At 41.3% G+C, this 24,588-nt stretch overlaps 1 protein-coding gene across 1 annotated transcript; it reads left to right on the top strand.

Moving 5' to 3' along the window:
* Nucleotides 1–1,211: 1,211 nt before the first annotated feature.
* On the top strand, nt 1,212–22,840 carry gucy2cb (guanylate cyclase 2Cb). The gene is made up of 27 exons (XM_030078084.1): nt 1,212–1,410; nt 5,077–5,189; nt 5,308–5,375; nt 6,154–6,369; nt 7,103–7,224; nt 7,840–7,942; nt 8,401–8,515; nt 9,254–9,395; nt 11,168–11,250; nt 11,386–11,491; nt 12,234–12,315; nt 13,190–13,292; nt 13,639–13,698; nt 13,960–14,031; nt 14,323–14,427; nt 15,387–15,473; nt 16,294–16,426; nt 17,266–17,403; nt 17,509–17,597; nt 17,682–17,773; nt 18,051–18,209; nt 18,504–18,696; nt 20,842–21,016; nt 21,364–21,462; nt 21,609–21,703; nt 21,802–21,878; nt 22,636–22,840. Exons 1-27 carry the CDS (start codon nt 1,212–1,214, stop codon nt 22,838–22,840), a joined length of 3,231 nt encoding a protein of 1,076 aa, XP_029933944.1.
* Nucleotides 22,841–24,588: the final 1,748 nt, after the last annotated feature.

Below are 24,588 nucleotides of genomic sequence, written 5' to 3'. Positions count from 1 at the left end.
TTTGAAAGGCATGTCACATTTTTCTCTGTCCCACCATCATGATAAACAAATCGTTTTATTTTGAAAGCTTTCCCTTAAATCGATGTATTCTCTGTCGGGACAGTTTGTTGAATTGGGACATCATGTGGCTATTTAGATAATAAAAAAAAATCTTCTGCATTAAATGTTTAATATTATAAAATTTAAATTTTACATATAAAATTTTTTACATTTCTCTGTGACTTTAAAAAAAAAAAACCCATCAATGCTGTGAGAGACTGTAAAGATATGCTAATTGACACATTAATTGGCTTCATTAATGAGCTCATTAGCATAACAGGCCATGTTTAATTGATCATGACTGGACATTAGTCACCTCAAATGCCTTTTTTTCTAAATAGTAGCTGAAGATTGGCATTCATTAATTATATTATCCTACAGTTTTACACCCAAATCATGTTTTATGTATCTATGTATAGATATGTAAAAAAAACATGTAAATGTAAAAACAACATAAAAAAAATAGCATTTAACCTCAATTTCGATTATGCATTAGCATTTACACCTTGTTTTGGTGCTCTGTAAATGAAGTTTATTATTTTGTAATCAGTGAATACATTTTTATCTATATTTCTCTGGGAATTTCTCAGTTAAGTTTCCAGTTTAATTTGCGTCTGTGAAGTTAATTTTACCTCCACGTGCAGCTCTTCCTCCTCCTCCTCCTCTGACTTTTGACGTCACAGCAAAACTCAAATATGCTGAGAAACTCACCAAAGTCCCATTCAAACACACACAAACACACACAAACATCAAAAACAACAGCCTGTGAGAAATATATCTATTTACACGTTAGGTTTTTTAAAGTTATATTAAGTTTGTGTAGTAATAATGACACGGTGGCTGTGCAGTGCAGGCCCCTGTGTGTTTGTCAGCCTGTTTTCATTCATTCCCAGTGAGACACAGCAGAGTGAAGGTTACACCTGGGTCGCCTCTCTGTGTCGCTGCAGGTTGTACATTAACAGCCTGTGTGGAGCCGACAGGTGAGCGGCAGGTAAGAGGAAGAAAGCAAGTGGGAATGTGAGGAGTAAATCACTCAGTGGAGAAAACCTGGATGAACCCGGAGAGGAGAGAAGTGTTTTTATTCGTCTTTACGGTAGCAGGACTCGGCCTGGAGCAGAGAAACTGAAGGAGACGTTTGAAAAGATTTGGAGATACACATTTTGGAGCTGGAAATGGGCCCCGGCGGCCAGTGGCTGTGTGCGTGTGTGTGTGCCGTGGTGGTGCTGCTGGGATCGAGCTGTGGCATCAGACACTGCCTGGACGGGGTCATGATGAACGTGATCCTGCTGAACGACACCGAGTCTCCCTGGAGCCTCAGATATGTGCAGGGACACATCCTGAAGGCCATCGACTCGGCCAACTCCAACAACGGTACATTACATTACATTACATTACATTACATGAAACTGAATGTGAGAGGCTGATGTGTTTACTGATGTTACATACAGCATTGTGGAATACTTAGACATTCATCATTAAAATTATACTTGAGAAAAACATGTTACTCTACAGTAGAATACAGTACACTGGTAGAAATAGAACCAGAATCAGAATCAGCTTTATTGGCCAAGTATGCGTTCACATACAAGGAATATGACTCTGGTAAACTTTGCTCTCTCTTAATTTACATAAATTAAATAACAAAAGAGAAAACAGAAAAAGGGTGATAAACAAGTAGACAAGTAAACAGTGCAAATAGAAAAGTAAAACAGTGCAAATAGATAAATAAAAGAGAAGTAAACAAACAAACCACTTTAACAACTATATATATATATGTATATACATATCGGTACAGGATGAACAAACTACTATAACAACTGTAACAACAGGATTAATAGGGGTACATTTCTGTCCCCAAAGGTACAATCTACACAAATGTCCTCCCAGGGGTTAATTATTGGACCTGAAGGTAATTCTGTGAACCTTTTTCAGAGCCAAAGAGGTACATCTATGTTCCCAAGCAGTAAAAGGTACATATATGTACTGTTTCCTCTGAATGTTAATGTACAATATAAGGAAACGGCACTTGTTAGGCTAAATACAGTGAATTAATAACTAAATAAATACACAAGTGAATAAATAAATACCTAAATAAATAAATACTTTAGGTAAAATATTAATGTACGGTACATTTTAACTTGTAGGCTATGGTTGAGTTGACTTGAAATGCGTGTTGTAGATTTGTAGATATGAAAAATAGGTAATACAATTATTCAGACAGTATTATAGATATAGTACTATAGGAACAAAGCTGGTCTCTATAAGGTAAAAACAAATTTCCAGTGTTAAGGGGACAAAAGCTGAACCTTAGGGTTAGGGGCCCCAGTGACAAGCTGATGGACCCCTAAAGGTGCAATTATGTGATTTGTTTTCTGAGAGTGTATCCTGTTGTGTGTCCACTTGCAGAAGGTAGATCTGCTTAGTGTAGATCCAAGAAATAGAAGAAAATCCACATAGCACAACACTATATGAGGCGACAGTGTTTATTATGGTATAACATGGTGCAGCACAGTTCATAAAGTGCAGTAATTTGAACAATACTATAGTTTGTGACATTATTTTGCTGTTACACTAGTGTGTAGTTTCCTCTGTGTTTGTGTTTATTTTGTGTAAAGGGTTTTTGTACGGCTGTGGTCCAGGCTGTGTCTTCTGTAAATGTAGAGAATCTGAAAAAACAAACAAAACATTATCATTCCACCACGTCCCGGTTGATCAACGACTGAGGAAACAACAGGCACTAAAACCTGGAGGGATTTTGGGTTATATTTCAGGATAAAACAACATATTTGATCAGGAGACAACTAACATTAGCACTGAAACCATTTCCCAGTTAATGTCACCGTTATCATTACATGATAAGCTAGGTCATAAATTATTGTGAAATATGATTAATACCTTGGGGACATTTTTTCAAGTCCACTTGCTAAAGCTTGGAATTAAACTATATGTTCCAGTGAGCCTAACGTCACATAACGTTACCTAATTAAAGACCACAAGCTAACGTGACATTAGCTTGATTACATCCAGTGTAATTTACTCCCTTGTTTTAAGCTGGTGGACTTTAAAAGAAATAAATCCAAGCTGTTCATTGACATTTCGAAATTAATTTATGCCTTTCCCGTAATATCATGTAAAGCTATTGAATAGTAACGTTAGCTTCCTAGATATTAGTTGAATGCTAACGTTAGTTTTTGTATAATGGTAGCCAATGGGTCAAATATGTTGTTTTATCTTGAGATATGGCTTTAATCTTAGCAGTTAGGTTTCATGCAGCCGCGTTAAATTGTGGTACAACTGTGTCGTGTTGTATGTAATGTTTTGTAGTTTTTGGCTGGGGACATTTTCTAAAAACACTTCAGGGACTTGGATCAGACATTTTGGATTTCTTCTCTAAACTTGAAAGTAAACTACACTAAACTAGTCAACACTGCACTAAATGGAACTTACAGTGTTAAGTTCAGAGGTAATTAGGTCAGTCATTAAATTTATGACTTTATATAATATCATGTGACACCCAGGCTCTTATACCCATTAAATTTAAGTCATTACTTCCCTGGAACTGATAACAGATTATATTATTATATTCAGTAGTCAAGTTGTAAAAAAAAAATCAGGGGGGATGGTCAATTTTTTTCACTTGATGAAAAGTGAGGATGGCAGTTTTACAGGGGGGGATGATTTTGACCGTTTTAATTTCAGAGGGGATGCCATCCACCCTCATCCCCCCTCAACTCCCAACTGCAGCGTCTGTCTGTCTGTCTGTCTGTCTGTCTGTCTTTCTGTCTGTCTGTGAGTGGGATATCTCAAAAAGTTCAGAACGGATTTCCATGGAACTTTGTGGAAAGGTTGGTCCTGAGCCAAGGAAGAGTTGGTAAAATTTTCTCGCTAATCGACCGACAGACACAACAAGGACGAGCAGAAACGCGACCACCACCGTGCTGCAGTTTGCCATATTCAGTTTACAAATGCATTAAATTATCACAGGCTTGATGAGATAAAATACAATCAGCCTGAATCGAGCTCTTAATCGGTCTTCTGTCTCAAAGTCCTGTCTTTTATTGACCCACTGCCATAGTCTTGCAGACCTACTTGTATGTTTCTGAAAGTTTACCGGCTTTCTAATTCAGTTTTTGGGCTTTTCTTGCCGTACTTATGGCTGTTATCATGTGTCACCTTCATACAAATCCATGGAGATTATCTCAGGGGACTTAGAGTATGCACTGATGTGTTTTCTCAGAAATTCATTTGTTATACACATTTGGTGACAAATTTAACCTATTTTGACCCCTTGAGAAATAATAAAAATGGTCAAAAATCCCTCCAGAATACCACATTAGGACACCGAGACCTTGAGGAACACCAGAGTCTCAGCTTTCTAGTGAAACCCAATTTACGGAAACTCCAAGACTGTTTAGGCCCCAGTCTGCACAAACACACCATTTTACAACAGGCCACAAGAACACATGTGGACTGCAGGGTTTGTGGCCCAAACTGCATGGGATCAGCAGAAGGTGGGCATGTCTGCAAAGGGGAGAGCCGTGGCTGCCCAGAGAACCCATTTTCATTCAGAGATCTGGAGGTCAGAGGTCAAGGGAAAATGGCCATGCCAGTTTTTTCCTCGACAAAATTGAACCTAACTTATAGAATTTCACTTCTGTCCACTTCTACTGGATCAGCCTCCTGAGCTTGTGTTGTTATTGTTTTTTTTTTTTTTTTTTTTTTTTACCGACTATGACTTCCAAATAAATTTCGGGTAACGTAAGCTTGATCTTTGCTCTCCATTATAGCAACAAAAACTAAAATATTACATTCTGAATCATCCACATACTAAAGTATAGCAAGTTTTATGCTCAACAGACACTTTGGTGAAGTAGGCAGTCATGCTGAAGGTCACCAGTTCCCAAGCACCCAGCTTGGTGCTCACGCCTTTTGGCTGCCTTTTGGCACGCCTGACCACTCCACATTGCAGCAAACTGACTTTTTGACCCTTCTCTGATAAAACAAATTTTCTCTCTTTCTCTTTCTTTGTGTTTAAAGACAGGAAGTTTAACCTCACAGTCGACTTCAGAGGCTTCAATCCGACTCTTTACCGGCGCAAAGGCTGCAGCAGCAGCACCTGTGAGGGAGTGGAGACCCTCAAATATCTGAGAGTGAGTACAGATTCACACCATCGCCTGCACACACACATACTCACAGACACATACACACACACACACACACACACACACACACACACGTATTTCTTATGTTTTCTTTTGTCTGTGGCAGAACACAGGGAAGCTGGGATGCGCTCTGCTGGGACCGACCTGCACCTACGCTGCTTTCCAGATGGTTGAGTAAGTTTTACTCTGTGTGTGTGTGTGTGTGTGTGTGTGTGGTGTGTGGTGTGCATGCATGCCAATGTGCAGAAGTGTACATTTTTGTGTGTCACTGAAATGAAGCTTTGCAGTTACGTCTGCTGTTGTGGAGATCCATTTCAGAAATACCTGAGTACAAAGAAGGGCTTTAGAAAAACAGCAGAGACGGTTGATAAAGGCTGCTGAGGTGTGTGTGAAGCTCAGTTCATTAATGTTACTGGTAAAAGGGAATCATTTGATATGGTCAGTTAAATCCAAATTTAGGTTACTGGAACACATGGTTTGAAACTGCAACTACAAAAAAGTCAAAACTACTGGAATTCGGTTATACGACTTTATAATTTATATGTAACTTCAGCCTTGACCCTTGTCCTCAGTGTTTAAGAAAAGTGGTTTTGTCTGCTGGTTGGGATCCGCAAAAGTTCAAAATTTTTGAGTTGAGTGAGTTCTTTTCCAAGAAAGCGGTAAAACAGCTCTTAGAAGTCACCAGATAACATCATATTATTATTTTGCATATAAATATATTTATATTGACCTGCTTGCAGAGGAAGGAAGGAAATCTCTGTTTGTGTGAAGTGCTGTGATCATCTCTGGATTAGACAAATTTGTTTTTGGAGATGCTGATTTGTCGCTTCAGACTTGTCATGTCACTTTTGAGAAATAAAATGAACATTTGAAAAGTCACTAAGCATCAGCTGCTTCATTGTCTCTCTTTTGTCTCTCTCTCTCTCTCTCTCTCTCTCTCTCCGCCTGTCAGTCTGGAGAAAGGTCTGAACCTCACCACGCCCATCATGTCGGCGGGAAGCTTCGGCCTCTCCTGCGACTACACGCTCAACCTGCAGCGCCTCCTGCCGCCGGCGCGCAAGATCTCCGACTTCTTCACCAGCTTCTGGGAGGCCGAAAACAGCATCAAACCCTCGTGGGAGACGGCCTACGTGTACAAGAAGCCGGTCCACAGCGAGGACTGCTTCTGGTGAGGCCCCAGCACTGATCACTAACAAATACATCACCCTGTTGGAAGCTGTAACTCATGTCAGTCAGTTGGATGTAATCTGATATAATTTTTCCCCAGTAGGGTAGGTGTCTGAGGAAAATACAGCGCCCCCTCTGGCCAATCAGAGTCATTGTTAAAATGCCAAAAGTTTAGTAAGAATCAGTGTCTGAGACATTGCATGTGACGGATGGACTGAGGAACAAATTAATGATAAATAAAAATGAATAAAACGTCACCAACCCATCGTCTTGTCCGATTTCAGTTTGGAGGACCTAAACAAACAAACAAAAAACCTCCAGGAAGTTTTTTGCGAGCCAGTCAGGTGGATTTTCCTCTTGAACATTTCCATTTTGTGAGACTTTACATTTTTACTGCACAACATTTATCTGATGGCTGCAGTTGCTTCACAGTAACTTTATTTTATTTTGCAGTTACTTATTAGAATAAGGTTTAAAAAACAGTTTCAACTCGCCAAAAGCAGCCATTTAAGTACTAACTAACCCTAACCCTGACTATTTAAGTACTGCCAACAATTATATATTTCTACCTGTGTAAATGCAGGACTTTACTTTTCCTAGGGTACTTTTACATTATGGTATTGCTACTTTTACTTTAAGGATATTAGTAGTTTTTCCACCTCTGATCTACTTACTTTTTTTTTTTTTTTTCTTTTTTGATCTGAAGCATGTTATTTTTTTTCTTTTTCTAACAGGTATATAAATGCGCTGGACGCCGGCTCAGCCCAGTTCTCCTCACATGTTAAGAGGGCAATTCTGCGCAGCTCAGAGGAGCTGAAAAGAGAGCTGAGGTCTCCACAAAACAGGACAAGCAACCGTAAGTCCTCCAAGCTCCACACAGAAAACAGAGAGCATGCAACCAAACCAAACTGCAGCTTACCAGATCTGATGAAAATATTTGTTAGCCACTCCTGAATAAAAGTCACCTGTGTCTTTTGTAACTGTTATATTTTAAGAGCTTGTTTTTTTTTTTTTTTTTTTTACTCATTACTTGATTTGGAATGCAGGCTGATTGGCAAAAGGCATTACATTAGTGTATCAGTCAGTTATTATTATATCATTTTTTATTGTACTATATACTATAGTTTAGTTTTATTAAAGCTGCACCAGGCAAAAAAAAAAAAAAAAAAAATCACAAGTGCAAATCAGTACTGGAACATTTTTCCCCCAAATCTGCCATATATATATATATATATATATATATATATATATATATTTTTTAAAAAGTTACCTGCTCTGTTGATAAACATTATTGGTGAATTAGTGATCTAAAATAGCCACTGATTGTTCACAATATACTTATTTAATCAAATTTTTTTAATCAGTATTTCTAAATTCGAAGGGATTCCCAGTCACCCATTCAGATTTAACTCTGGTTATGCTTGCGGCGCTGTTGTATGTTGTAGCTGTCACACAGATTTTCTCTCTGCAGTGTTCATCATATGCGGCTCACCAGAGGACGTCGTGGAGGTGAAGAACGGCAGCAAGGAGGCGGACACCGGCGAAGTCCTTTTCATCCTCATCGACCTCTACAAGTCAGTGCTCTTCCACGCTTTAAACATTTAAAAAAGCTACAATAGAATATATTTAAGCTCTTATTTTTCACCATGCAGTGATAGGCTTCTTTGTGCTGCATATTCACTCTCAGGTCAATACAGATCAATACAGATGAAGTAACAGGGTAAACACAGTTGAACTTAATGTCCATTAGCAATAAGTTTCCTATTGTACTTCTACCTGTAATGCTGGCCATTTATAGTTTTATTACCAATGCTCAGTCAGATATTGGTGTTTTTTCCAGCTTGGCCTCTTTATTTTAGGTTTTGAATTTGTCTTCACGTCACTTAAAAGGTCATCATGTCTTATAAGTGGCTTTCTGAGACCTGCAGCTGTCCTGGACAAGGTGTTCAGGTGTTTTCATGCCTGTACACCTGTTTTTACGTAATCTCTGGCAGCAGTGATGTGACCGCTCCTCCCTGCTTCCTCTCCACAGCGATAAATATTACACCAACAAGTCGTCCATCCCGTCCATGAGGAACGTGCTGGTGCTGACGATGCCCAACACCAGGAACTACACCGTCAACCCGGACCTCACAAGCAACAACACGGTGACGATTACATTAATATTTCACAAAGTCACCATCAACACCCTTTATCCTCCCAGTTGCATTTAATGGTTATTAGCTTGGACAGCTGCAATCAATAAAGTGGTTTATTGATTGTAGTGTTTTCTCTGTATGGGTTAATAACAGACTTTTTGCTGTTTTCTTGTTCTTCAAAGTAAATATTTTCCCAGTTAAGAATAAGATGCCAGTCTTAAAGTGATAGTTTGGATTCTTACCCATGTGGTGGTATTTGCTGGTTCATGTGAGTGTAATACATCCACCAAGTTTGGTCCATTAACTCCTTCCCTCTCATAAGAACAAAAGCTTGACTGAGAGTGTACAGCTCCAAAATGAATTTAGTACATACAAACTGGAAAACAACACAATTTTGAGCAGCAACACAAAGCTAAAAATTAGTTTTGAAGGTTGCACGGCACAACAACAACACATGTACGTTTAAACTACCCTTGGAGCGCTCTCTTCAGACAGCTGTTCCAAAAGGGCAGAACTATTTTCAGCCATAGCACTACCGCTGTATCACCGCGCAGTGATACAGTGGCAGCGCTCCCATATTCAACCTACAGGGTGAGAAGCTGAAAACACAGTGATGGATTAACAATAAAAGCCCAGAAAATGTAATACAACGAAACAACAACAAAAACTTGAATTATGCTGGCCCTTTAATGCTGCCTAAAGGCATAAAGCTCACCCTCACCTCTCTGTCTCTCTCTCTCTCTGCAGATGAATGACTACATGGCAGCTTACCATGATTCAGTGCTGCTGGTTGGAAAGGTGATGAGCAGTATCTTGGAAAAACCTATGTCGGAAATTCAGTATATCCAGTCCGTCAACGTGAATTACTTCAGGAACATCACCTTTGATGGTAAGGAAGCTGAACTGACAGGAGGAGGAAAAAGAGAGAGTATGGATATACAGCAGCATGAGAGTAGGGTGGGGTTTTGGTTTGGTTTATTTACACATACAAATGATAAACTGAACAAAACAGGTAAAGTTTGAGTTAAAAAATAAAGCTTTCTGAACACCCAAGGTTCCCTTATAGGACAAGTAAATCAAAACTGAAAAAAAAAAAAAAAAAAAAAATGAATAAAAGGCAAAACAGTCCAGTGGGTTTGGAGGAGATATAGAGTGGGATGTCGTCAGCATAACAGTGACAGTTGATGTGGTTTTGACTCAAGAGGGAGGAGATAAACGATGAACAGATGTGGGCCGAGCACTGAACCCTGGGGGACACCGTGTGTATCTGCAGCCGACCTGAACTGGTGATGTTTCAGTGGCACAAAGTGTTGAGGAGGCATGTAAGCCGGGCTGATACAGTTTCAGAGTAGAGTGTGGATACCCGACCTGAACTCGACAGGACCCAACAGGTCGGGCCGGGTGTGGACCAAAATTTTGAAATTATGTTTGGGTTCGAGTTGACTCCGGCGTCATTTTAGTGAAAAATAAAAATGTTTGACCTCCCGTCTGTTCTGGGCAACTTCCTTATGGCTTACAGCTTACGTGGCAGCGCTGAAGGCAACACTTAGGCCATGTCAGGCAGTAAATGTAACCTTGTGGCAGAGGACACGTAAAATTTGTGAAATCTGTTTACAAGTGAGGGAAAAAACATAAAAAGTGAAGCAGACACAGAGGAACAGCTTCACACTGAAACCGACAAAATGCGTCTGCAGCAAAAACGGGAAACAAAATGAAATTGTAATAATAATTCACACTAACAGGTGAAAGCAGAGCTGATAATTGACACTGGTTATTTTGGTGTTTGAAGTTTAACAGATGGAAGGTGTCAGCTGCGATTCCTTATTTTCTTTTCATTGACTTGATGAAGACGTGGCTGACATTAAGTGTCATAGCCTGCAGGCTGCAGCTGACACAGCCTTTATGAGAGTGTGTGTGTGCTAGTGTGTGTGTGTGTCTTTATGCATGATTGGGAGAAAAAAAATAGTCATCATGTGATGTCTGTATAGCAGGCCCTTTTATCATTTATTCTTCACAAGTGTAATAGTTAGTTGTGGAATTTGTTACTTTTCTGAACCAAAATATGAAACTATAGGGACTAGTAACTGTATAATAGCCTGTTAATATTTATTAAAGTGCTGTTAAAAACAATAATTGGTGTAACACAACAGTTATTCAACTAATATCTGATTTCTAAACTTTAAAATTTTAAAATTTTATATTTAAAGCACTCCGTGTCATCTAACTCTTTCCTGGGGAAAATCCTCCACTGAACAGGAAGTGACAGGATTTACTTTGCCAGTTTTTTGGGGGAAATAGAAGAAGAAGAACTGGGTGGTTAGCATCGATAGCCACTGTGGCTGAACATACAAAGAAAAGAGCGCCACCCATAGACACTTAAACTCCACTAACAGAAAAAAATCCAAGTAGAAGGAGGTGATGTGTGGAAACATAGATGGAGATTAAGTATAAAAATAAAAAATAAAAAAAACTCTGATGGATTACCATTTTAGTAGATAGGAAACTTAGATGAATTCCAAAAAAAAAAAAAAAAAAAAAAAAAAAAAAAGACTAAATCAGTCACTACTCCATGACTAGTAACTGGCAGTTCTGATAAAATTTTAGAGAATAAAAGATGTCGTCTGTGTGTGTAAAGACTTCCCTGTGTTTCTGGAATTTCAGGAATCGCTGGAAATTACAGGCTTGACGAACACGGAGACCGAGATGTGAATTTCTCCATCATTTACACCGATAAGGATGATAAGGTAGCTCAGCTGTCCTGTGGCGATGTTATGGTCCTGCATCCTTACACTAAACATCAGAAAACTGATCAGTTATTGGTTCAGTGTTGTTTACACTCCAAAAATCTGTCTGTCTGTCTGCTCTCGTTTCATCCGCAGTATAAAACTTTATTTACATTCAACACCGAGGACAGGCAGACGACCGTGGTGACTCCAAACCCGTCCTTCATCTGGGGAAGGAAACTTCCTGAGGACCAGCCAGACAGTAGGCCACACACACACACGCACACACACGCACACACACACACACACACACACACAAACACACACACACACCTGTGCACTGTCCCAGACACACACCACACCTGTTGTGACTATGACTGTGCTCAGTGGCAGTCGGACGGTGATTAACTCGAAGTGATTTAAGATCAAACTCCAGACGAGCCATAAATAAGAAAACCTTTAACTGCCTCTGACAGGAAGTGGTAAATGTCCTGAGTACAAAATATACAGGACTAATGTCACGGCGTGATGTGAGCGGTTGCTGCATAAAACACTGATAACAGCTGATACATCAGGCTGATACTGCTGTTTTATTAAAGGAAAATTCCAGCCTAAAACATGCTTTTAATCCTCTGACTGGTGATTTTCAGCGGGTTTCTGGCTCCGTTTTGTTGTTTGACAATGACAACAACAAAATAAATCTAATTTCAGTGTAAAACCCCGTAAAATAAAAGAGCAAAGCACAGGTCTCATGTATTTACATTTCATAAACTTTTATTTCAAACCTTCCTTTAAACTCTGCTGTTAAAACGTCTGCTGTTAAAACAACCAGATGTCCATGTTAGTTTTTATCACATGGTCCTGCTCAGTTTCCTTTCCAGTGAAAAGAAACTCTTAACTTCCTTGTTTAATGTGTTTTCACGGATCTGAATCATCAGGATCATTATCCGGTCCGTGTCTGAGCGATGTTCCCGTCACACTGAATTATCTCTGTCTCCCATCAGACCTGAGCGAGGAAAACATCATCGTGATCGTGCTGGGTGTCATCGTGGTGGTGGTGGCCACCATCGCCTTCATCTTCTACAAGTGAGACACAAAACACATCATTTGAGCTCCCCTGGTGTCGAGAAAGCTGATAATGATTAATAGATGTACCTAAAATGCAAAATATAGGCAAAAAGGGCACTGACTTCCTTCCCTGATTGCTCTGCAAGGCGTTGTGGTTATTAGTGTGTGTTATCACAACATAATAAAACATATACACTGTCTGTATATTCACACATCAACATGTGGCAGATATCTTTAAAATATGTGTGACCAACCTGTTTCAAATGGGATGATTACTTTGTCATGATTTTATGGTAAATTTAATATTATTGTGCAGGTTTTTTTTGTTTTGTTTTTTTTTTTTAGAAAAAATACTGCAAGTTTGATAACACATCTGTTTCCTTTTTTACAAATTAGTATACCTGTGAAATGTAGTGTCATTCTGACCTGTGATTTATGAGAATGTATTTTTGACAAGAGATAAAAAGATATAAGTGTCACTTCCATCTTTACACCTAACAACACTGGAGCTGAGCCTTGGTGTTTTAGGGCTTATTATAGTGCCCCCTATAGGCCAATCAGTGCCACTCTTCATGTGAATAAATAGTGAGCCATTTATTCATGAATAAATAGTGAGCCGGAGTATCGATGAGCCAACTTAAGTTATGGGATGCTATACGTATATATTACTACTATTACTAATAATAGAAAAATGATAAGAAAGTTGAATATGGGGCTGTTTACAATAACATGCCAACTGTTATTGTAAATAGACTTTTGGGTTTGGCTTTCAGCTGTAATTTAGTGAATTAACCAGCAGAAAAACCCACCAGAAAGCGTCATGTTTTGTTTGTTTGTTTGTTTGTTTGTTTTGTTTGCTCCACCCTGAACGTGCTGTCGTCTGTCCTCTCAGACAGAGCAGGAGGGACCGCCGGATCAGGAAGAGGTGGTCTCACATCCCGTCGGAGCTCATCATGCTGCTGGAGCACAACGAGCACAACATCGTCTCTCTCTCGGTGCGGACGGTTCACCTGCTGGATCATTTTTCACATTTTGTCCTCAGCGGCCGAGCGAACAGTTCAGCACAGGGAGGCAGAAAGCAGAAATGAACCCAGCGTCCAGATCAGCAGCATCACTCAGAGACACCAGACGTATTTTAAATGTGATTCATTTTGTTTTCTGCAACTCTCAGGACTCGTTATCCATGCAGAGCAAATGAAAATAAAAGTAGATGCACACTTCTTCTCACCCGTACACTGATCGTTTATCTTTTTTTTACCTAGCTGCTGAACTTAAACGCATGAGTACATGTACTAAAAAAGTGTTTTGACCTGCTTTAATCTGCCCATCTAACCCCATCAGATTGAAGATGAGAGGAAAGACAAGAGTTACAAGATCCGGCGTGGACTGTATGATAAAAAGGTACAGGACACAACATCAGCAGGAATCAATCCACACACTTTGGTTTTAGCCAAGTCTTTTCTACTGCAAATCAAATGAACTGAGACACCTTGTTGTGGTTTTACTTTCTGTTTTAAGGCTCTTTCATTGGTAAATTATTGCAATTACTGTATTAGAAGTAGCCTCATGGCTGCAAAACACTGATTGTTTTATAAGAGACAAACATTTATAGCAGAGATTTAAAATATGATACAGGTCACAATGTCCTGATGCTATTTCCAGATTGTGATCCTGAAGGAGCTCAAATATTCAGATGGAAACTTCAATGAGAGGCAGAGGATTGAGCTCAACTCGGTAAGATTTACACACACACACACGCACATGCACACGCACACACGTACACACACCACAGCGGAGCAGGTTTCATGCGGCTTTGAGGCCTGTTCAGATTTTTATTGCCTGTTAATGTTTTGTCTGCCAGGCCTCACATGCAAACTGCTGCTTATGGAAATCCATCCATTATATCACACATCACTGAGCTACTATGTGTGTGTGTGTATGTGTGTGTGTGTGTGTGTGTGTGTGTGTGTGTGTGTGTGTGTGTGTGTGTGTGTGTTACCCCCCCTTCATCCTCTCTCGCTGCAGCTCCTGCAGATCGACTATTACAACCTCACCAAGTTTTATGGAACATCAAAGTTTGAGCAGGGGGTGTTTGGAGTGTTTGAGTATGGAGAGCGAGGCTCGCTGAAGGTGAGTGTGACGCCTGCAGCTCAGATCCTCTCACTTTATAAGGCAGATTTTGTTTGCAAAGAGGAACTCGTATCAAAACACACAACCGCCTCTTTATATGCCTCCCAGACAAAACATGGCTGTGGAGGTCAGTGGCTTGAAACAGAACAAACAAACAAAAAAAAAAGGTCATTCTTCAGTGCAAAAACACAAAGCTCTCATGTGCTGGCAAGAGGCTCATGCATTTCATGTGCAAATGAAGAGGATAAGGACTCGGGCCTTATTTACCACAGATCATTGAATCATTCACAGAGGAGAGAGCAGCAGTGCACGGAGGCAGTTACACATGCAAGAAAAAAAACAGGCACATGCAGGGTTAGAAAACAACAGGAGCCTGATAAAAAATGGATTTAAAGGTCCAGAACATGCCTGTGGAATGAAACATGGTGGTACAAAAATACTCATTGCATTGCATTGCATTTACCCTCATCACACCACCATGCAGGATTAGAAGGAGACTATGACTGGGTGAATTTCTTCAGGCGATTGTAGGTTAAGACAAGTGGAATACATAAGGGCAGCTTTAGGAAGCAGAGAACGTGGACACCACACAGCCAGCAGCACAAAATGTTCGCTCCACACAAACACCAACAAATAATACAACAACCAGAATCATTAAAAATTCAACAGCTGAGACATGGATGCCGGACAGAGAGGCTGGGAAAGCACTTCTGTAAGGTTTGCCATCTGTTTCCAACAGTAAGACAGAAATTAAAGCCAATCTTAGTGGCACAAAGTGTGAGTGTTTATGTGCTAATATTCAATCAACAAGTATTAAAAGTCGACAAATTTGACGAAATGCAGCTAAAATCAGTTCAGAGAAGGTCAAAAAAGTGAGTTTCTTCTTCTTACTCCGGCCTGTTAGCCCGCACACTGACCTGCCTGCAGTGCAAACGCCCCGTGTTTCTCTCCCCCTGCAGTTTGTGCTGAACGACAAGGTGTCCTACCCGGAGGAGACCTTCATGGACTGGGAGTTCAAGATCTCCGTCATGTACGACATCGCCAAGGTGACGCAGACGCACGAGAGCCTTTTACGACTCACATGAGCTGTTTACGTGACACGCGGCGATGCGCGGGACATCGTAAATGTCTAGAAAGAGCGAGGGCCATATGTTCCGCCTGACGCAAACACACAGTCCCCGTCCCAGTCACCTCATCGGTAGTAAACGGTTGCCATGGTGATGTGTAGTGTGAAAGGGGGGTGTTGTGATGTTTAGGTGGACAGACAGCAGACATAATCAAGACAATAAATATGATTTTTTTTTCCGTCCCATGGCACACAATAATTATCTGTCTATCTATCTATGCTCAGAGTTGGTTACTAATACTAATAACAATCAATAACAATCAATGTTAATTATAACTAATACCAATTACTTGGCAAATAACCTGCCTCTGCTTTGTTGGTTCTCCTTTTTCCATTGGCTACTTTTTTACTGCAGTAGATTTTTACAGCAGTACTTCTACTTCTACTGCAGTCAAATACCAGCAGAGGAACAGTACTTCTACTTCTACTGCAGTAAAACATCAGCAGGGTAGCAGTACTTCTACTTCTACTGCAGTCAAATACCAGCAGAGGAACAGTACTTCTACTTCTACTGCAGTAAAACATCAGCAGAGTAGTAGTACTTGTACTGGAGCAGCAGTTTGTAGTACTCTTTCCGCTGCTCATATCGTAGGTATAAAGACATGCAGCTGTGGAAATCCTCCATGCAGGATGTTAATCAGTTTAAAACAAAGGCATTAAAATATTTGGTGTACAACGTCTCTGTGCCAGCGATCGCTTTGTAGGTGGTTGATGTGTTATGTTGTGATTCCTGCGTGCAGGGCATGTCGTATCTCCATGCGAGCAACCTCCAGGTCCACGGTCGCCTCAAGTCCACCAACTGTGTGGTGGACAACCGCATGGTGGTGAAGATCACCGACTTCGGCTGCAACACCATCCTCAACCCTGGCAAAGGTAAATCCAGCGCTGGTTTAATGTCAGTTGCATCACTTACCAACACATCTGTGATGAAAAAGGAGTCAAAACCTGCAGACACAGACCAGCCAGAGGAGGTGCAGTCTCAAGAATATTCATGAAGGATGAGAGAGAAAGTTCTCTGAGCTTACAGTTACAGTGGATAGATTTAAGCCTTTGTACTTGAAATTCAACATTTTGTAATCACCTACATTTACACTTTAAATGTCATCCTCCGCCTCTTTGCTTTGTCCTGTTTGATCCCTCCTTCTTCTTTTTTTTGTGATTAAGTCTGACGGAAAGAAAAAAAATATTATCCATGAGGTAATATGGAAATCCAGTAAACTGTGTAGAAAATCTATCAGTAGTGTGTACGACGTGTGGTATTCACGCGTACCCCCACACACAAATTCATAGAAATATTTTTACATACAAATTTGCTTTTTACATTAAAAAAATGCCTTCGTACAAGTACAGATACGTCAGAGTCACAGTATGGCACCATTTAATTTCACATGATCAAAATATTTTGAGAGAGTTGCAGTTGTAGTTTCTATAGCATCATTCATCCAGGCTGTTAAAGGACATTTATTTATTTATTTATTTATGTTTATTTTATTTGATATGGACATCACAAATACATTGAGACTGTCCCAGTGGACAGACCAGATGCCTTTGCTTGGGTGATTGCAGCACACGTGCTAATTTTCAACACCAGGCCATAGGCGGCTTTTCTAATCATCTACTCTTACATTCTTATGTTCTTATATTTTCGCCCTTCCTCCTCTTTCCATCCCTCTTCCTCTTCCTCCTCCTCCTCCTCCTCCTCTTCCTGTCAGACCTGTGGACGGCTCCAGAGCACCTGAGGAAACAGGGCATCTCTCAAAAAGGAGACGTCTACAGCTTCGCCATCATCGCTCAGGAGATCATCCTCAGGAGGGGCACCTTCTACAACACGTGCTGCTCCAACCGCGCAGGTTAAACACACACACGCACACACACACATACACACTGACAGATATGATTACTGTCAGTGGTTTTTGCACAGAAATAAGAGAGGCGGCGGCTGTGTCTCCTAACAGAAAAGCTGTTGCGGGTGGAGTATCCCAGCAGCACCTCCTACTTCAGACCGGACGTCAACTTTGACACGGCGTCAGAAAAGGAGCTAGAGGTGGGATTACGCTTTGCATCGTTGCTTTACTGGTGTTGGTGCGTCGTTTGGTGCATTCTCACCTTATTGCCCTCTGTCTCCCAGGTGTACACGCTGATCAAAAACTGCTGGGACGAGGATCCAGAAAAAAGACTGGACTTCAAGAAGGTGGAAAACACTCTGGGCAAAATATTCAGGTAAGGCTCACGTCACTTCACCTTCTTACTTATGTACTTCAAACAACAAACAAACAAACAAAAAATATTCACTTTCTTTTAAAAATGATTCTACATCAGCATAGTTCTATTAAATATTAAAAAATAATAATTTAAGTCAAATTAAAGACTTTTTCAATTCATAGCCAGACCCAGCAGTGCTCTCTCTTTGTCTTTGCTGCTGAATATTTTTGATAGCAAGTTTTTTTGTTTTGTTGCACTGATGGAATGAAGGCGTCTCGTCTCGTCTCCTCTGCAGTAACGTTCACAGCCAGGGCAACGTCAGCTACATGGACAACCTGATCAGACGCCTGCAGATGTACTCCAAAAACCTGGAGCACCTGGTGGAGGAGAGGACGGCGCTCTACAAAGCTGAGAGGGACCGAGCCGACTGCCTCAACGTCATGCTGCTGCCCGGGTCGGTTTTTGGAAGATACGTTTACCCTTAAAGGAAAAGTCCAGCGTTTGGGCAAAATATCCTTTTTTCCTGACCTACCCAGACTGAGGCAAAATGTTGGATACCAGTGGGTCAGAAAAAAACACTCAAGGAGAAAAAGGGGATTCTGCCCAAAATGTTAAAATATTCCCTTAAGGGATAAGATGACCCATACCAGAATCTAGTTTAATTCACATGACAGTGCAAAACACTGTGACCCCCGACAAGGCTAATCATAACCATCTGTATTGTACATCTCTATATTTGTGTGTGTAGCCCGGTGGTGAAGAGCCTGAAGGAGACGGGTGTGGTGGAGCCGGAGCTGTACGAGGAGGTGACGGTGTATTTCAGCGACATCGTGGGCTTCACCACGCTGTGCCAGTACAGTACGCCGATGCAGGTGGTGGACATGCTCAACGACATCTACAAGAGCTTCGACAGCGTCCTCGACCACCACGACGTGTACAAGGTAGCCCCGTTCGTTCACGTCCCAGAAGAAGAAGAGACTCCTGGGCAGGATCCAACACAGGCATCCGAAATCTTTGTAACGTGTGAATGAACTGCAGCAGATGTCGCTCGGTTTTTGATAAGAAGGGTCGCCTGTTTTGAAATGGAACAGATCATTTTAAATTTGGACTGCAGACACTGGGCGATTCGTTGCAGTGTTTTCTGTTTGTGTTCTTCACACTTTTATGATATGAGAAATCAGAGCCTGCAAACACTTAACCATGTCATCCTTGAAATTGCCACTAGGAGGCAAGAATGGCATGAAGTTATCGTCCCAGCTGGCAGGCTTGGCAGATCATATTGACACTGAAGCAGGCACGCTCTACAAACCTGGCATAAATGTTGTATAAAAATAACCGTTCTCTCAGTACAGATTAATATGATAGTCTTTGATCTTTTTCAGTGAGCCTGCCAGCTGATCACCACATAGATAGAGAGAAAAGAAAATACTCACTGTACATGCAAACATACCATACAAGTACATAATATAGACACAGAGAAGATATAGATGTAGAGTTAGACAGATCTAGGTCTAGAGAATTAGAGGCAACAGATGGTGTAACTGGTCCAACAACTTACAACTTCTTTATTATGAATATGTTGTTTTGATTTGTGCTTTTTGCTGAACTGGCACAATTCTGGTGGGTCACTTTTGCCCAATCAGAGCTCATGCACCTTTTCGCCAAACGAATCCTCACCTGTGATTGGTCCCAGCCCAAGGACTCCCATTTTTTTTTTTAAAACTCCACTGACCTGGTCCAAGTCCACCTCCAGGTGGCGATATAGAGCACTAAAACTGCCCTGGACGGTGCTTGAGAAAATACAAAAAAGCTGAGATGAATGAAATCTGGAACTGTTAGCACCCGATTCTTTTGCTGAAAGCCCAAGAACAAACCAGAGTCCATCTTCAGCTCTCAGATGAAATATTTATTATGGTCACATATTAAGTAAGGCAGCGCTGGGCTCAGGGTGACAGAGCTCTCCCAGGATCTCAGTCAGAAAATGAGCCCCTGATATTAGGAAATCATGCACATTTATCTTCTTGGGCTGGCCTGCCCCGTACAAAGGTTTGGACCTAGACGCAACCGAGTATAATTGGCCAGTTACCCGGACATGGACAGGCCAACCACTGTCCATGCCTTGTTTCTAGAATGTGCTATGCTATGTGTGTGAATGTTGACTGGGCGTGTATCTAATGCAACAGACCTAAATAACAAGATAGAGAAAGTACATCTGGCTCCTGCTTTATCTGTCCTCTGCTAGCAATCAAGCTGTCCTGAACTATACAATACACTGGATAATTCAAGAGACATTGAACTATAAGGCCAATTATAACAGAACCATCAGTCAACAGCACACATGCTCACATTGCCATAATTTTACAGCGGTCAATTGCAGCTTATAATTGTGTCTTCATTATAAACAATGGGCTGTATAACATTAACAGTAACAGTCTAGTTACTCATAAATATTTGGAATCAAATGCAGTGATCATTTTATCGTATTTAGCCCCACTGACCACCATGTATTCTACTTTGTTTAGCAAGCGCTCAGCACTGCCCCTGATGTCCAGAGGATGGTACTGCACTCTCCTCCTCTGTCTCACAGCAGTCACCGGCCTCGGCTGGGCTTTCCCTCTCTATACACTTTGCATGAGCTGATACATTGTATATACAATGTATCTCTCCATGTGTGTTCCGTGTTCCGTTCTAAAGATACAGTGTGTCAGTTGGTGTGTGTTCCGTGTTCCGTTCTAATGATACAAACTATCCATTCATTCAAAGCTCATATGGAGAGAAAGCTCACTGGCTGCTGAGAAACTGCAGCACCACTGAGTCTCCTCCCTTTTTGAATTTGGTTTCCACGCATCGTGCTGCGTTCACTAGAACTTGGACATCACAGTTTTGGCATCGTAACTTTCAAACCAGCAAAATTTTCTTTAGACTGATCAAAACTGGGGTGGCTTTTTTTTTTTTTTAGGGCAGCAGCTGTCACCCCTTCCATCTGCTATTGCCTCGTTCACTCTCTCACCCAGTCTGTCACACACAGACCGACATGTTTCATCAGTCACCCTCCTCCCTCCCCCCTCCCTCCCCTGTGGCCTCAGGTGGAAACGATAGGCGATGCGTACATGGTGGCCTCCGGACTGCCGAAGCGGAACGGGAACCGGCACGCGGTGGATATCTGCCGGATGGCGCTGGACATCCTGGCGTTCATCGGTACCTTCCAGCTGCGCCACATGCCTGGCATTCCTGTGTGGATCCGCATCGGGGTGCATTCAGGTAAAAAAAAAAAAAAAAAAAAATCCCTGGGGCCTCCTGTAGCTGGGTTCACAGGTAGCCAGTGAGCATGTTGCAGTTGAAAACACTGTATGTTACCTCATGTTTCTTGACTGACAAACACAAAGAAAATAGCTCAAACACAGACCAATAAATAGACAAATAAACACTTACATAAAGATCTCAAGTTTTTTTTTTTTGTGTTTTTTTTACTGCAATATGCATGTTAAAATCTTTGGCTTATCATTATGTCCTCACTTTGAACCACTTTACCTCTCTTTATCTTTAGCAGTTGTGATGGATGATTGAGAACTGACCTTGTGTGTGTGTGTGTGTGTGTGTGTGTCCAGGTCCCTGTGCAGCCGGGGTGGTGGGGATGAAGATGCCCAGATATTGTTTATTTGGAGACACAGTTAACACAGCGTCTCGTATGGAGTCTGCAGGACACCGTAAGCACAGTCATTAAAAAAAATCTTTCATGCGTCCTGACTTATCAATCAGCGTATTAAATGTACAGATTAAAGTCAAGAGAGTCAATATTTGGTTAAATATATGTATATATATACATGTTGTTTAATCTGATGCTGCCCTTCAGCCCTGAGGATCCACGTCAGTCAGCCGACCATCGACATCCTGCAGAGGACCGACTGCAAGTTTGAATATGAGATGAGGGGAGAAACATACCTGAAGGTACAGACGGTTTGTTAAATCCAATGTCTGCTGAAGTTACTGCCATAAATAATAATAATATGTGTGTGTGTGTGTGTGTGTGTGTGTGTTTTTCCCAGGGTAAAGGCACAGAGACGACGTACTGGTTAACAGGTGAAACAGGCAAAGACTATGACCTTCCACCTCCACCCACAACGTAAGATAATCCTGTGATCGCCGAAACATTACATATCACATATTTCTCTCTTAAATCTGCACTAAACGATTTCAGAACCTCTTGACAAAATCCTGAAACTCTCCTGTGCTTTTTGGAGACTTTTCTCCCCGAATTACAGAAACCAACTCACTCGGCCGAGACATTTTGCTGTTTTTCTTTCACCTTTTGTCTCTGTTTCTTGTGAAATTCCAGCCCACAGTGTAGCGCCCCCTTCATTCAAAGCGTCTCTGAAACGTCACACTCTGCAGATAAACCTATCTCTGTGTCGCTGGGCTATCAGCGCTGCGGCCGCAGAAACATTCAGTCAGGGCGGTTGTTTACCTTGTCGCTGAAAGTCTGCAGCTTCACACATATTTGAATTGTAGAGACAAAAGCAATCCAAGTAACCCAACAGGAGCCTTGTGAGAGTCATTTCCATCCGAAAAAACTGAACTTTATATTTTGTACCAGCAATCTACTAGGGCTGTTTGGGCTCTACCTCCCTCTAGTGGTCAGAAAAATACAGACTGCAGCTTTAACTGCTACTAGAGAAAGTTTAGAAGAACTTTGAAAATTTCTTCTTAAAATCTATGTTAAGAGGTTTCCTTGGCGCCCGCCCTAACAGGCAAAAGTGATAATTACATGAGATTGTGTGTACCACTAAAGCATCCACAGCCTTTGTTGGGAACATTCTCATATTGCCTCTAATAATCTGGCTCTAGATTTATTCCTCGGTTCTCTGCTGGTGTGTCTGCAGGGAGAACTTCCAGCGGCTGCAGCAGGATCTGGCCCAGATGATCCTGGACTGTCTGGAGCTCCGCTCTCAGGACTCCATCCGCAGGAGGAAGACTCTGTCGGTGAGGCAGAAGAGGGCCGACATCAGTGACCAGGAGGCGGAGAGCGAGCAGCCTGAATATCTCCATCTGGCCACTGTGGATAACACCCTGAGCACCTTCCTGTAGGAGCACGCAGGCTGAGAGCCAGCGGTCACGCTCCTGTAGAGGAGGGAAACACTTTCACAAGACTTCAGCCTCCGAGCTGAAACTAAAGTGGACGTTGAACATTTTTAACAACGAGCGGCTAAAACTTTCCAGCCTGAAATGCAAGAAAGATGCATCTTTTTTTCTGAACTTCTCAGTGGAAATCTTCCTGTATTCTTAGTGCTTTTTGCACCCATGGATGCAGCTGCAAAGGTTATGAGATGTAAGGGGAGGCCTTCCAGGGATATGACTGTTTTGATGGACATTGGTTGTTGAAAACAACGCAGCAAAACGCCTCACGCTCCTGTTTCATCTCCACCGTGGGCTGAATCGAATGCCGCTCATGGCAAATATGGCCTTTACTTTTTCATGGATTGTGACACGTGCATCTCTGTTGATAAGCAGGAGCTGTGTTTTGAAGCCGCAGGGGGGAAACAAAGCAGCTGTAGGTGGCAGAGGTGAGACACAACACCCTACAAATCAAAAGCTATAAAAACTGCAAATTATTGAGTTTCATTGTGAAAATTTGGCCGTAGAACATCGATTTGATCATTTTTTGCGGTTCAGCATTTCACTGTCTTCAGTAAAATCATGACTGTGTTAACGTCTCACTCTCTGCTGATTGGCCGAGTGGACCACATCCGCTTTGGACTCGTTTCCCATCATGCCGTTGATGCAGGGACTGAGAAGCTGGTGGGACGGCTGTGAGGGTCACAGGAGCCGCTGCAAAAACTGCCTTTTGGTTGCGGCTTAGGAGCAAAATCAACAGAAGCTGCTTCTTTCTTAAAATCAAGCTGTTTCACACCGAGTAATAACCTGTAGCATTATATATAATTATATTTTGTGTTATGATGGGGTAAAAGAGTTGTCCTGAACTCCTGAGGCATCTCTAAGCCATATTATTTTTTGCATTGAGTGGCATTCATCATTCTTTTCCACATCATAACAAGGTGGGCTGCCATCTAAAGCTGCATAGTCTGCCTTTAACACTGTATCTTTGGCCCTGATATTAGCAAGTTTTATAAAGAAAGAAAAAGAGAATCATATTGCACATGTTCCTGTGTAGCAGGATTTGATGACTTGAATATTAATGCCTTAGACTTCCACATCTCATCATTGCTTAAATTTGCACCTGAACATCTGGTTGGTTACAGGTTCACGGGACAGGCCTGCATGTTGGTCGATGTTGAGAAAATTGATCTGAAAACACAGATTTATCTTCCAGTCACTGCACGCTGCCTCGGGAGAAGAAACTGCTTTGACACATGAATCAAAAACAAATCAAATTGCTAAAACTCACATCTTTCTAACCAAGAAATGTTATTTTTCTAGTGTGGATTCTTTGTTGTCAAATTGGTTACTGGGATTCAAACACCGAGGACTTTGGGATTTGAAGGTGCACCTCTGCCTTTTGGATTTACACTCTGAAACTGTATCAGGAATCACAGTGTGTGACTTTATTTGATGTAAAAGGTTTTATTTGTAGAGACAGGACTCGGCGTGGGTTGTGCACACTCATGTTTCACTGTTGTAATAGTTTCCTACCAACACAAAATAAAAGCTTTTGAAACTTTTATTTTAAACCAAAGAACATTAAAACTTTATTTCGGTTGAGAATGGTGACATTGTTTTACAATAAATAATAAAAAAAAACATATCTTCCGCCACACACAGTTTGAATTCATTTTACAGAGCCGAGGACGTGATGAGACACAAGTGAAAAGACGCAG

Source organism: Myripristis murdjan, chromosome 19, assembly GCF_902150065.1.
Source record: "Myripristis murdjan chromosome 19, fMyrMur1.1, whole genome shotgun sequence".
In the NCBI taxonomy this organism is placed as follows: Eukaryota; Metazoa; Chordata; class Actinopteri; order Holocentriformes; family Holocentridae; genus Myripristis; species Myripristis murdjan.
This window is presented reverse-complemented; position numbering and strand designations above follow the sequence as displayed.

Bases quoted from the DNA above. Each gene is read 5' to 3' on its own strand.
- gucy2cb (XM_030078084.1), top strand. From the start codon at position 1,212: ATGGGCCCCGGCGGCCAGTGGCTGTGTGCGTGTGTGTGTGCCGTGGTG. The intron at 11,492-12,233 runs GTAGGCCACACA...GTCTCCCATCAG, and splicing joins TCCTGAGGACCAGCCAGACA to ACCTGAGCGAGGAAAACATC. The intron at 17,774-18,050 runs GTAAGGCTCACG...TCTCCTCTGCAG, and splicing joins ACTCTGGGCAAAATATTCAG to TAACGTTCACAGCCAGGGCA.